The sequence below is a fragment of the Trachypithecus francoisi genome, unplaced genomic scaffold (assembly GCF_009764315.1).
Source record: "Trachypithecus francoisi isolate TF-2019V2 unplaced genomic scaffold, Tfra_2.0 Contig01621, whole genome shotgun sequence".
NCBI lineage: Eukaryota > Metazoa > Chordata > Mammalia > Primates > Cercopithecidae > Trachypithecus > Trachypithecus francoisi.
In genome coordinates, this window is record NW_022681446.1 from 355159 (window position 1) to 369214 (window position 14056).

Genomic DNA, 14056 nt, shown 5'->3' on the forward strand with positions numbered 1-14056 from the left:
TTCCTGTATTCACCCCTAACTGTGATGGTTTCAGCTTGTAATCAGTAGGAAATGGTGAGTGAGGAGTTTTCCGTTCTTTCCGTGGCCCTGAGCCCTTGGAATCAGGGTGCGCTCACACACTGGGCTCAGCTCCATCCACATTTCACACACCCCAACCCTGTGTGGCCAGTGGCCACTGTATCCAGGGTCCTCGTGGGTTCACGCTCAAGTAGGGGAGACAGAAGCCTTGGGGGACATGCGAGCCTGGCCTTCCAGAGAGTGGCTGTTAAGATGCTCAAACTGGGTGACGAGAGAGAGCACCCGAGGCCTGGGGGCTGCTCCTGCCAGTGTGGCCAGGGCTAACCCCTCAGAACAGGGACCTCTGAGCCCAGACAGGGCTGGTGAGGATTCGTGTGCAGACCACAAGTGGAGGCTTCCAGGCAGGGCCTGGGCCTGTGGTCAGGAGCAGGTCTCAGACACCTCGGAGACCTCTTGGGCCTTAGTGAGGAGTCTGGGAACTGGGGACTCTGGGACGGAGCCTGTGCTGTGCAGCCAGAGCTTGGCACTGCCCTGTGTCATCCCCACCATCACCCAACCTCCCATGTGTGGGGCTGAGGCAGGGGTCCATCCTGTCTGCCAGGAGCCTACTGGCAGCTCGCTGGTGCCCAGGGTGGCAGGTTCTCCCCAAGCCAGACACCAGGAGGAGCAGGAGTGGCCTTTCTACACCTTTCTCTGAGCAGGGCAGTGGCTGCTTCCCCAGACCCCCTCACAATAGCCCAGGAGCCGGAAGAGGTGAGGGTCACCCTTCCCTGGGATATTATGTTTTGTTTTGTTTTTTGAGACAAAGTCTTGCCCTGTCTCCCAGGCTGGAGGGCAGTGGCGTGATCTTGGCTCTCTGCAGCCTCAGACTCCTGGGCTCAAGAGATCCTCCCACCTCGGCCCTCAGAGTGCTGGGATTACAGGCGTCCCCCCGTGACAGTTTTAACCTGACACCATGTTTTCAAGGCTCGTCCACGTGGCAGCCTGTGGGAGCTTCCTTCTGTCTTTATGGCCGAGGAAGAGGCCACTGTCCAGACACACTGTTTTTTTTTTGTTTGTTTTTTTGTTTTGAGACGGAGTCTCGCTCTGCCGCCCAGGCTGGAGTGCAGTGACCAGATCTCAGCTCACTGCAAGCTCCGCCTCCCGGGTTTACGCCATTCTCCTGCTTCAGCCTCTCGAGTAGCTGGAACTACAGGCGCCCGCCACCTCGCCCGGCTAGTTTTTTGTATTTTTTAGTAGAGACGGGGTTTCACCATGTTAGCCAGGATGGTCTCCATCTGCCGACCTCGCGATCCGCCCGTCTCGGCCTCCCAAAGTGCTGGGATTACAGGCTTGAGCCACCGCGCGCGACACACTGTTTCTTTATCCATTTGCCATTCAGTGGACCCTGGGCTCCCGGGAAGGACCTGTGGTGCAGGAAGTTAGGAAGGCTGTGGGGAGTGCGACAGACCAGGAAGGAGGCTGCACTGGTGCTGGAGAGGTGGGCAGGGCCCGTGCTGCAGGGGTCCCCGTTCGTTCCATTGGTGGGTGGGCTCCCCAGGTTGACAGCTCACAGCCAGCTTAATGGTGCCAGATGATGGCTTCAGCCAAGGCCTCGTGCCAAGACCCTTGCATTGGAGGTAGGACACGGGTCAGACCGGGCGGCTCAGGCCTACTGGGGGCTGTTAGCTGTCTTGGGCTGGAGCACCCAGGGAAAGTGCCTGCCTGGGCTTTGGTGGCCCTGGGAACAGTGGTGATGGCTCTGGTGAGCACCAGTCCCCTGTCTCCTGCCTCTCCAGCATCCCAGGCTGAGCTGCCTCCACGTTGGACAGCACTCAGTGGAGGACTCAGTAGAGGACTCAGAGAGGACGCAAACTCTGGACTTGCCCGGTATCCTTCTCCATCGGATGCTGGAGGGGCCGGGGGCTGTGGCCCTCATCAGGGACCTCAGCGGATGTGTGTCCTAGGACCTGCAGAGCCGAGGGCCTCTGGGTCACTAAACCTAACCGCCTCTGATGGAGAAGGCTGAGGTGCAGGAAGGGGCTGAGCCTGGGAGTCCCGGCCAGGCACCTAAACCCTCGTGTGCGGGGGATGCACCTTTTATTTTTTGGCTTGGAGGGGGCAGGCTGGTGGGAGGGGGAAGTGCGCTCACAGCACACCACAGCTTCTCTAAAGAGGGGCACAGGGCAGAAGAGCCCCCGCCCCCGGCCTGCCTACGCCTGGCTCTGCCCCGTCCTGCTCTGCAATCCTAGTTCACGGTCTGGGGGTCTCAGCCTGCACCTTGCTGGCTACTGGTGACCTTTGTGCCATCAGCTGGGGCCGCTGGATCCCTGGGGCCAATCGTGTCTCCAGCCCCATAGCTCAGGTTCCTCATCTGTAAAATGGGGACAGTCACGGGGCCCACCGTAGGCCCGGGGAGAGGGGTAAAGGAGTTTGTTTGCGCTGAACCTCGGGGGTCACGGGAAAGCTGTTTATGCGTCTGCAGTCTTCCTCCAGTACCCGCCTCTGGATTTGGAAGGAGGGTCTTCCTCGGCGGCCCACCAAGTGAGGTCTGCCCTGCCCTGGATCTGAGACACCAAGGCCAGGCCAGCACCCCCTCCCTCAGCTGGGGCCTCCCTTAAGCTCCTGGCAGAGGCTGATCAGTGCTGGGGTCCCTGGGGCCCACAGAGGGTGGCGCAGGGGACGCACTCACAGGGGTTCCTGTTCCTTGGTGTGTGGTCCTGGCGGGGGAGCTGCGGGTAGGGGCCCAGCGAGAGAACCCCGGGCCAGGGGGCAGCAGGGGTGGGGCTTCGCCGGCCCCTGAGCGTGGAGCGGCCTTTCCAGCGGGGGTGAGGCCGCCCACCTGGGAAAACTGGGCTCAGCCATTGAACAGCAGCCCCCACCCTATCCCACCACCTAGAGGGCCAGACCTAGTGAGGGCCCGAATCTGGTCTCCAGCACCTCAGAGGCACCCACGCACCCAAGCCCAGGTGTGCGCACCCGGCACTCAGGGCCCACTTGTGCCTGGCCCACCTCACCCACTGCCTGGCTCCCTGGGGCTGGATCTCCCCACTTTGAGCTGTGAGGTCCAGACCCCGATGCTGCCCAGAGCGTGCAGCGAAGCCCGTGTGGGCATCAGGGCCTGGGAGCCTCCCCCACCCAACGCCTCCCCTCCAGGTGTGCAGAGTCTATTCCGCCTCATCAACGGCTGGGTGGATCCCCAGAAACCCTGGCACCGGGAGGCTGATGGAGGGGAGGGCGAGGTGAATATGTCAGTTTATCCCAACGCAAGTAGTGGCCTGTTGGGATGGGGGAGAGACCCGGGGAAATATTTGGGATGACTGGAGCCGCTGGCCCTTTAAGGCTCCTGTAACAGGACACCTCCTAGACGGGACAGGACGACTGACTGTGTGTGTCTCCCCCTTCCTCCTCCCCTTTCCCGCGCCAGGCCCAGTTCAATTTGCTGAGCAGCACCATGGACCAGATGAGCAGCCGCGCGGCCTCGGCCAGCCCGTACACCCCGGAGCACGCCGCCAGCGTGCCCACCCACTCACCCTACGCGCAGCCCAGCTCCACCTTCGACACCATGTCGCCCGCACCTGTCATTCCCTCCAACACCGACTATCCCGGACCCCACCACTTCGAGGTCACTTTCCAGCAGTCCAGCACGGCCAAGTCAGCCACCTGGACGGTGAGTCCCCCTGCTCCCTTCGGGCTGTGGGCTGCGAGCTGGAAAGGAGGTGGCCGCCTTCCCCGCACCTCAAGAGGTCCAAGCTCGCCCCACTGTCTGCTCGGGGTTCCCACCTGGCCCGGGCCGGGAGGAGCTTCGGGCAGGAGGCGGGTCTCAGGGCCGGGCAGTCTGGGTGTGCCCACCCCTCTGGAAGTGAGTGGCCAGAGAAAGTCAGCCTCCAAAGGGCCACAGAGGGGACGGACTTGGCCCGGCTGGTGAGGTCTCCGCCAAGACTGGCCCGCGGCTTCCCCATGCTCAGGTAGGGACTTTGGTTTGAAATCCTCTCCTGGGCAGAGGCAGGGGCTCTGCTGCCAAGAGTTGTCTGTCCAAGACAGGCCCACAGCCCAGGGTCTGCAGAACCTGCCTCCTCCAGGCAGCGAGACGCATCTGCGGGTGGGTAGATTCGGGCTTTGCCAGCACTGTCTCTGGGGTGGCATTTCCAGGAATTGGCATGCGCCGAGGAGATGGGGTGGAACCACCGTGCTGAGGACTCAGGTCCTCACTGCGGTGCCCCTGGGGACAGCCTGGCCCATGGTGGGGATCTTGCTCACTCTGATAACATCACCTGTGCACACAGCCACTCTCCTCGAGCCGGGCACCGTGCTCAGGGCTTTGAGTTGAGCTAACTCCTGCACCCACCAACAACGCACAGGGCTGACTCCATCACTGCTCCCTTTTACAGCCAAGGAGGCTGAGGCTTGGGGAGGGAAGTGGTTCGCCCAGAGTTCTGCTCATAGTAAGTGGGGGCAACCACCTCTGCATCTGTATTCCTACCCACTGAGCTGCCCTGCCCAGATGGCTTCCAGGGCGGGGGTCTGTCAGGAGGGGCAAGGTGAAGGCTGCATGACCTCAGCCAGGAGTGGAGGGCACGCAGGGGTTGGGCGGGAAGAGCAGCCCCAAGAGCTCTCCGGGTTTCCCCTCCTGCACCGAGGAGGGGGCAAGTGAGCCCTGCCCGGACACCTGGGCTGTGGCTGCAGGAGGGGCTCTATGGGACACATGGTTGGTCTGGTCCACTGGGCAGCGCCCCTCCCCCACGAGGCCCCGTCTCCCCTGGGCACAGCTCAATGCTGGCTCCCTGAAGTCCACGCAGGGCGGCTGCATTCCCACCCACTGTGGGGGGTGCTGAGAAAGGGCCCCTCGGGTTTTTCCGCTTTAAGAACCAGGTCCCACTATGCTGCCGGCCATAGCTGCGGTTTTCCCACGCTCCTGGAGGGCCGAGGGGCAGGGCGGAGCCTAAGGTAGCCTGTCAGGCTCTGCAGGAAGCCGGACAGTCCTGCCGGGCTGGTCTGGGGTCTGGGTTCCAGGCCCCGCCCGCCCCCACCTGCGGTTGTTTCTGATTCTCATTCCAGCCATGGGCTCCCCCAACTGCTGGCTCCGGGCTAAGAGAAGGCTCAGCCCAGACTCCCTGGGCTTGATGGGAAGGGGCTCCATGGGATGTTGGGCCGAGGGGCAGAGGACCTGGCACCTCCTCCAGGGCCTCCCATCCCCATCTGGCAGGGAATGCCGACCCCAGCCCTAACGCCCCGTTTTCTCCATTTGGAAATTACCCCTCCACGCTCCTTACTACACGGTGGAGATAAGGATGGGAAGACCGTGCTGGGGCCGTGGTCACCACAGCACTTAGCTTGCAGCAGGAGGCCCATGTGTTATCTTAATTGTGGTGGTGGTGGGCATGCTGGCCTAGGCCTCCCAAAGGAGTGGTTTTGTGGCAGCTGCACCTGCCTGTGGGGCAAGGGAGACCCGGACTATCCCTCTACCCCACTTGAAGATCCGGTGAGGCCACCTGAAGCCAGGTCAGAAAGCCCCAAGGCATCCTCACCTGCACACTCCAGCAGCGGGAGACTTTCCACTGCTTCTCTCCCACGCTCAGGCTTGTTGCCTAAGTCCACTCTCTCCCCTCTAAGGACACTGACCTCCTGCCCTGGGGTTTATGATGCTGGTGGTTTCCAGAGAGTGTCCCCTTGAAGTCCTGGCAGGCAGCTCTGGGAGCTCTGCCTCCCTTCCTCCCATGGTCTGGGGATGCTGGTGGGGTCTCCACTGTGCTTGGGATGCACTGCATGTGGTCTGAGCTGATCTTCCTGGAAGGACAGGAGCAAAGCCCTCTGCTGGCTGACTTCCCCCACCTGGGGTGTCTGCCACCCCCACCTCCTGCCAGGTGTGTGGCATCAGGTTCAAGGGACTTCATGGTTTTGTCTCAATTGCCTTGTTCTGCAGGACGGGCTGGTCAGCTGCACCCGGGGGAGGGGAAGGCTGTGCCTGGTGCCCAGGAGAGGAGCAGCGATGCCCCCACTTCCTCGCTCCCTCCCTGCTGGGCTTTGTGGATGCGCTGGGGCTGGGGGTTGGGGCGCGAGCTGGGGAAGAAGATGCTGTCGCCTGCACCCAGGACTCCTCCTCCGAAGCCCTGTGGATCCAGGGGGTGGAGGTGGAACAAACACTGATAATGAGATTTTTGGCACCTCAGCTGTCTGGGGGCAGAACCCCCTCCACCAGGGCTTCTTCCCTTGCCCAGGGAGGGGCAGGCAGGTGGTCGGCTCACAGTGTGGGACAGGGCCTCCAGGCAGCCCACTTGCTCCCAGCTCTGGGGTCCCACCGTGCGGGCACTGCCCGGACCTGCTGCCTGGACTTGCGTCCGGCCTCTGCACCGTGGCTCCCTGGGCTCCCGGCACACCAGCCGACTGGTAACTGATGGATAATTCTTATTTTTCTCGAATACAGTTCCACATTGGCTGCCGCCCTCCTTTCTCCCCAGTCAGGAAAAACACCCTCGCCAGTCCCCAGGTGACCACAGCTGCTACTGGGGTCTTTGACCTCTGCTTTGCTGAGGCCCACGATGGGTCTCCCCAGGCCCGGAGGTGTCCATCTGTCCTAAGCAGCTTCCCTCAGACTTCAGATCTCCTTGGGCACTGAGGGGTCTGGAGGCTGCGGTTCACAGGCCTGTGCATATGTGTGTATACACACACAGACATGGCACCCTCCCACATGCATGCACACGCATGGATACACAAGTCCATTATGCACACGCAGGCACATGGAAACACACAGCCATGCATGTACATGCACAGGCCTCCCCTCGTCGCTGCCCAGGGTTCTAGAGCTCCCACCCATGGAAAGCCAGGAGGAGGAGGAGGCGGGTCATGGGTAACCGAGAGCCAGAGGAAGGATTTGTGTTTAGCCACGAGAGTGTAACCAGTGACCAGTGACAGGGCAAGGCTGGCGTTTGGTGAGAGGGACCCTGCATGGTGAGAGGGGTGGAGCTGGCACCTGCTGGGGTCCTGATCCCAGGTCTGCCTGGGAGCACCTGCTCCTTCGCCCCTCTGCCCTGGCATCCTCACCTGCAGAGAGAGCGTGGCCTGCCAGCCATGGTAGGGACAAAGGAGCTGGCTCTTGGGACTTCTTAGGGCAGGGCAGGGTGCCTGGGGAGTGCTCCACACACGTGTGCTCTTTGTGAGTGCAGGGCTGATGGTGATACCAGTACCCTTCTCCCAGTTCGACACCCTCTGTGGGACAGTGTGGGGTCAGAGCATGGGCAGAGCTCTCTGCAGGGCATGGCCTGGCCTCTGAGCCCTGCTGGCCACTCCTGTCCTGGGAGCCCTGCAGGTTGGCAGTGGCTCAGACAGCTGGTTCCAGGAGGCCCTCGGGGAGGAGAATGCACAAGAGTTCCTCTAGCTGTTGGAACAGCCCAAGACGGTGGGCATCGGATGCTGTGACACCCCGGCTCAGCCGTTCTGCCCCCAGCTCAGCCTCATTGGGGAAGGTGGCTGTCCTTGGTGTTTGGGAAGTTTGGGGACAGCGTTCTGAGGTCAGGCAAGAAAGCATTGTGGGGTTGGAAGCCCTGGCCCAGCACAGCATCTGTGGGCACCTCAGGGCATGCTGAGTGACACCACCCACAGCCCACGAGGCAGGCTGCCGTGGCAGGAGGATGAGGACACACACAGGTGCGGTGGCCGGCTGCCCCAGTATCCCTCCAGACAGACAGATGGACACAGGGGGCTGGACACAGCCCCCTGAGTGCCCTCCAGCTGCTCTCAGACTCAGCGTGTGTGTGTGCGTGTGTGTGTGTGCGCGAATGCACATGTTCGTCTTAGGGGAGAGGTGACTCCACGTCTAGGAAAGCCCCCTCCAGGAGGGACATATGGAAGGATGGTCAGGGAAGCACAAAGGCTTTGCTCGGGATTCTTGGGGAGAATGAGGCTGAGTCAACACTAATGGGTCTGGAGCAACCTTCCCAGCACCTCGGAGGCTTGCAAGCAGGAGAATAATAGCGGAGGTGTCCCAACACGATCGTGGTATCAATTGCGTTATCCTAAAAGTTTATGGAATGCATGAGTGGAATTAATACCTTTTACTGGCACCAGAAGCAATTATATGTGCGTAAAGCTGAGGGAAGAGTTCTAACAATGTTTATTGTGGAGATGAAACATGGATTATTAGGGGAAACAAGAGTATTTAGGGTGAGATTGCAGCAATTGTTCACATGGTGCGGCGCAGGGATCTGCGGCAGGGACGGAGCTTCCAGCAGGCCTGCTCGGGCTGCGGTCGGTGCCTCCGGGGCAGGTCGGCTCTTCTCTCTCCACTTTCTGGAGCAGTCAGAGGAACTCACTCCTGGGCCCTGGAGGGCACAGAACTTAGCCTTGGAGTCCCCGAGTGAGGCTGCAGAGGCCCCAGCTCTGAGACCCTGGGTCCTGCTGCCCCACCCCACACTGCCTGCTTCTTGGAGGAGACAGGAGAGAGAACCCCTCAGGGGACAGGATTCCCTTCCATAGGTGTGAGACTGTTGTGGGAGAGGCATGATCCAATTTACGTTTTAGGAAGAATCATCTATTTTCTAGGACTCCAGTCCACAGCCCTGCGGACCCAGCATGTCTGATTAGTAGCATTGGCAGCAACATTGCCCCTGTGTGCAGAGCCTCCCACGCTCCCCATTTTACAGATGAGGAAACTGAGGCTCCCAGAGGGCACACCAAGGTCACCTGTCAGCAGAGGGCGGAGCTGGGCCTGGCCCCAGCAGCCAGACCCCTAACCTTGCCCTTGCAGCCCATGTGGTGGCTCCCCCGGCCCTTGCATGTCCCTGGACAGGACCCCATGAACAGCCCCTGCCCCCTGCCCAACCCTCTGCTCCCCGAGGGACCATAGGCAGGTCCCTATGACCATCAGGGCCCCCAGGGGAACCAGTAATAGTGAGGTGCTGACCTCTCAGAGGGACCTGCCTGTCCCTAGGGGAGAAAGTTTTGGACCAAGCAGGGTGTGGGGGCAGCCCAGGCTGTGCCTCGGCCTCTGTGAGCCTTCCACTGCTGTTTGCCAGTGAATCGAACTGGGGCTGGGGGTGGCGAGTCCATCCCTGTCTGCTTTCACTGCTTGGTTTTAGTGACAAAGGAAAATCCCTCGGGAACACTCTATCACTGGACTGCTCCGAGGCTGGCCAGCCTCACGGGCGAGAAGCCAGGCAGCTAGGCTTGGGGACCGGCCTCTCCTGGTGCCTCCCTGCCCCCTCTTCCTTCGCCCCTCCCAGGCCTGGCCTCAGTACCACTAGCTCCCGTTGACAGGGGGAAAGAGAGGCCCGCAGGGGAGGACTGTCCCCGGCTTCTCCTGGACCTAGTGCTGACGCCAAGATGCAGTCCTGGGTGACCTGGACCTTGGGCCGCGTGGGACTCGGGGCAAGGTGAGAGGCTCAGCTGGGCAGCGAGTTAAAGTTTTGCTTCCCGGTCTGCTGGGTTTCTGCTACCCCAGGCCAGTGGTCACTTCTGGGATTTTCCGAGATTCCAAAAGTAGAAGCTACACTCAAGGTATCTGGACGGACCCTGGAAGCCCAGCCCCTGCCTCTGGGTCAAGAAGCCCCTGAGCCACCTCCAGACCTTCTGTCCCTTTTCCAAGGAGCCCCAGGAAGAGGGGGTCAGACCATTCCAGGGTGTCCTGGCTGGAAAGAAAAGCATCGTCTCTGCGCTCCAGGCGGACAGCGTGAGGTGCAGAGACGAGGTGGCGGCCGAGGCTGGTGTCCACAGCTGGGGGCTATGATGGGGCTGCAGAGGCTGTGAGCGGGGCAGCGCATTTTAGGGCAGAAAGACTCTTGTGGAGAAGTGAACAGCACTCCAGGCTTCAGTGAAGCAGAAGTCAGACCCCATGGGGAAACCGCACAGGGGAGTTCCCTAAAGCCCAGGGCCACCCCAAGGGTTGAAAACCCACCCCTCCCCCAGCCATGCCACTGGAGCGAGGCACCCAACTCCTTGCACCTGGCACTGGGGAGACACCACTCTCTGCAGGGGGTCAGAGATTTAGAGGCCAAAATTCTCCTTCCCCCAGGCATTTCACTGAAGAGCTACAAAGTTTAGCAAAACCTAGATTCTAGCCAACTATTACCTTAAAAACTGAAGAGGGACCCCCCCTACCACCATGTCCACAGCTTACTCCCTTCCCTCCACTGTCCCCGGCCACCTCCAGCTGCTGCCAATTCCAGCCACCAAGGCTATCCCAGGAAGCTGCGACCAGAGTGGGTGTCCTGTGAGCAGAGGACACCCACTGACCCTGGGGCACCCTTCCAATCCCCACGGCTGACAAAGCCGGGCCTCAAAAGGCTGGGTTAATCCTGGCTTCTCCTCAAAGCCACAAGTCAGGGTGGGGGTGAGGATGGTGGGGGCGAGGATAGTGGGGGCGAGGATGGCGGGGGCGAGGATGGCGGGCGAGGATGGTGGGGGCGAGGATGGCGGGGTTTCCTCCCCAGCAGTTAAGGGGCCCTCTGTGCAGTGAGCAGAGTAGGTCTGCTGCCAGCCTGCTGGGCCTCTTGTGGGACAGTGCGGGACAGCTCCAGGGCCTGGCCCACAGCCCCGCTAGCTAGGTCCTTGCCAGAGGCCAGGCAACAGGATGGCGCTGTCAAAAAGCAAGTTGTGGGCAGAGGACCCTGTGCTTGGTCCCAGCTGGGGGCAGAGGCTGAGTGCGGTGCTTTGAACACTCCGTGTCTTCAGAGTGGAGGGGCAGCTGCTGGTGGGCGTTCCGGGGCCCTCTGCAAACCCAGCTTTTGTCTCCACGGACCCAGGGCACTGTCCTGCCACCCCCTCTGTCCCCAAGGCCCCAGAGGGGGTACCTGGGTCCTGGAATAAGAGCAGATGGAGTTCCTCACCCTGCCTGGGCAGCTCATTCCTTCCTGGGCTTGGGCAGAGTGATAGTGATAATAGCTGGGAATCAGGACAGCGGCGAGCGGGTGTGGACTGGGCCCTGAGCTCCTCACACAGCATCTCGGCAGCAAAGCAGAGGCTGGAGCTGTCCAGGCTGGGCCACCCAATCCCAGCCAGACACAAGGAAGTCTGTGTGAGTCTCAGTCTCTGTTGTCCATGGAGACCCCTCCCCAGCAGGACCAGGACAAGTGAGGCCCCTGGCTGTTGTTCCCCTTACCCCTGACGAGCTTAAGCCCAACCACGGGGTATGAAGCCTGTGTCCCACCTGACACCTCTGCAGTGCCCAGTCTTCCTGGAACCCAGGGGTGCTTAAGGCAGGTCTCTGCCCAGATGCCGACCCCAGGCCCCAAGTCAAGCCCGGCAGTGACAAAGGGCTGGGAGATGGAGCTTGGAGGTCAGACAGCTCTGGTCTGGGTGCTGGTTCACCCCAGCTTAGCAGGCAGGTTTGGGTCGCTAAACGGAGTGACAGTGCCTGACCTCCCAGGGCCAAGGTCGGATGAGGGCCCCGCACAGGGCAGGCACCAATGGGCAGTGGATGTGGCCATGAGGGTAGACCTGGGTGCCCCATGGAGAAGGCAGCATAGCTGTGCCCCATTCCCCAGCAGGTGGATAGCGCTCACGGTCTCCCCAGGTCTCCACACCAGCAGAGGCAGACACCTCGGGCAAATGCTGCCTCCAGCCTCCCCCGACACTAGACCCCTCTTATCTCCTCTGGCTGTGGCCCTCGTCTCCTACCGGACCCCTGGGCCTTCACTATGCACTGGAGACAAAGCCACCAAGTCTGTCCTGGGCTCAGCACATACCTGCTTCCCTCCCCTCCCCTGATCACAGCCCAGGACAGAGATCTCTAGAGGTAGCTGTGCATGGGACGTGGGCCGAGCTGGCTCCAGCTCCTGTGGTCTGGGGGCTCGTGGCCTTTGGGCCTTGGCTGAAAGGGGTGTACTCAGTGTCTCCCAGGGAGCCGTGCTTCCAGGCTGTGAGAGTCCCCCGTGTGGCTGCTGCTCACCTGTTTAGGACATGGCTCAAGGTCATGGTGGGGCAGGCTGCCAGCTCCGGAGGGTCCCTCTAGCCCCTGGCCGGCCCTCCCCAGAGAGTGATTTCTTGTCCACAGCCTCTGGGGCTCTACCAGGCCTCCGTCATGGCTGAGGATGACTTGGCATCTGCAGAGGATGTTTCTGCCTCTGGTTCATCCTCCACAGAGCTCTTGGCCTGGGAGCCCCGGCTGGCAGCAGACACATCTGTCCCCAGCAGCCCCCCAGCCAGGAGCTCTTTCACAGCAGCCTGTTTTCTTGGGCAGTGCTGGGCCTGGCACTGGCTGTGGCCTCACAGGCATTCTGAAGCTAGCTTGAGCCTCTCATCTGCCTGGCCTGTGGGCTGTGGGTGTCCTGGTGAGTGAGCTGTCACTGCTCACTGGGAGCAGTGGACCATGGAGCAGTTGACCATGGGAGCCCCCGCTTAACACCAGGGTGTCCTGAAACAGGGGCGATTGCCACATGTGTCCTTTCCCCCTCCCCAGGCTGCTGGCTTCCTTGGGGCAGGGAGGGACCAGCCCTGTGACATCCGGCCAGGCCTCCCTGACATCTGTCAGAGCCCAGCCTGTGCTCCCATCAGCTCTCTGAGGGTGACAGTGACATTGTGCACCAGTGAAGGCCACAGCCTCCCATGAAGGGGGCTGTCACCGAGGGGGCCCTGTGGCTGCCACCTGAGTATACCCTTCCTCTCTCAGAAGGAGAAAGGGACCCAGGAGGACCCTAATCCACAGGCTGTTGACCCTGGCTCGTGCACGTGTTTTGGGGGGTCCATCTGTGAACCCATGAATGTAATGGCAAGGGTTCTGTGGCTTAGCCCCAGGAGCTTTTCTAGGGAGAGGAAGGGTCCATGGCCTTGGCAGAGGGTGGGCTCAAAGAGGCCTGTAACCCTAGAGAGGAGAGCGACGCGCCCCTAAACACACACATGCACACACAAGCAACGAAAGTGGATAAAAGTGGGCAACAAAAAAAATCATTTAGAAAATAAGAGCCCCCACCGCAGGCCCCATCTTCCAGAATCTGTCGCAACAGATTCACCCACACTGGTTAACGGTATTTGCGGTTTGCAAGATGCTACACGTCCCGGGAAAATGACAGACAAGTTATTATCACCTCTCCGCTGTCCTCCTGCCCAAACCTGCCCGCGCCGGGCACCCAGCTGCCGGGGAGCGAGGAGCGGGCATGAGGAAATTAGCAGCCCCGCGCCGCACCCGCCCCTCGCCCACCCCCGCACCAGCCCTGCCAGGCCCAGGGCTCCCAGCCAGGCTGGGCCCACGTTGGACTGGGGCGGGGGAGGAGGGGAAGGAGAGGAGGGTCGGAGAGGAGCCGGCAGCGTGGGGAGGGACGGGTGCAGTGGCGTTTGGGCAAACCCTTTCCTGCAAGCAGGACGGCGCATGCACCCTGGGCAGGCAAGTCCAGGCGGCTCCGTGTCAACAGCCGAAGATAAATACGATTTTATCAGCTCAGAATCTGTTGAAACACATCCATCTAGCGGTTCTAGGGAAGGAGAAGGTAGGAGGGGGGCGGCAGAGAGGGAGCGTCTCCACGTGACCTTTCCTATAGAATAGGCTCCACCGGAGTCCTCCTCCTCCTGCCTGTTTTCCACAGGGCCAATCCCAGGCCTGAAGCCCAGAGTCCTGCTGGGGAGATAGGAGGAAGGAGCTGGGGAAGTGCTCAAGCCGTCCTGGCTCAGCCACCCTCTGGAAGGACCTGGATCTCTCAGGGCTCCCTTCCTTCCCGTGGCCACCTGTGTCCCACCCCCAGATGCTGCCAGGGCAGGGACATCACAGACATCCCTCCCCGAGGTCACCCAACTCCGGCCAGGCTGGGCACCTGGGGTCCAGTTGGTGCCAGGGTGAGGTCTGCCAGGCATGTGTGCCCCGAAGGCCATGTGAGCACTGCACTGGGGACACCCCTGTGGGGAGGAGAGCCAAGCCCAGGACCGTGGTGGCCTTACCGGCCAGAGAGGAGGAAAGGTGCTCACATCGCCTGAGGGCAGCGGCCTCCTTGTTGTCCACCCTGAGGCCTGGGCCTCCCTCCACCACTGGCCCAGGTCGAAGACTTGCCCGCCCTAGGTCACTCCACACTCCAATCCCAGCCCCCACTTCCCCGGGTGAGTGGTCCGGCCGCCGCCTGCACCAGGTACCAGGGACAGC

At 61.5% G+C, this 14056-nt stretch overlaps 1 protein-coding gene across 3 annotated transcripts in view; it reads left to right on the forward strand.

The window, feature by feature from the left end:
* The window catches only part of TP73 (tumor protein p73), a 90627-nt gene that overhangs the window by 58365 nt on the left and 18206 nt on the right, over nucleotides 1-14056 (forward strand). For all 3 annotated transcript variants that reach the window (XM_033195877.1, XM_033195862.1, XM_033195869.1), the window contains exon 4: nucleotides 3425-3667. In XM_033195877.1, the coding sequence (XP_033051768.1) occupies nucleotides 3425-3667 (243 nt within the window). The remainder of the gene's footprint in view (nucleotides 1-3424; nucleotides 3668-14056) is intronic.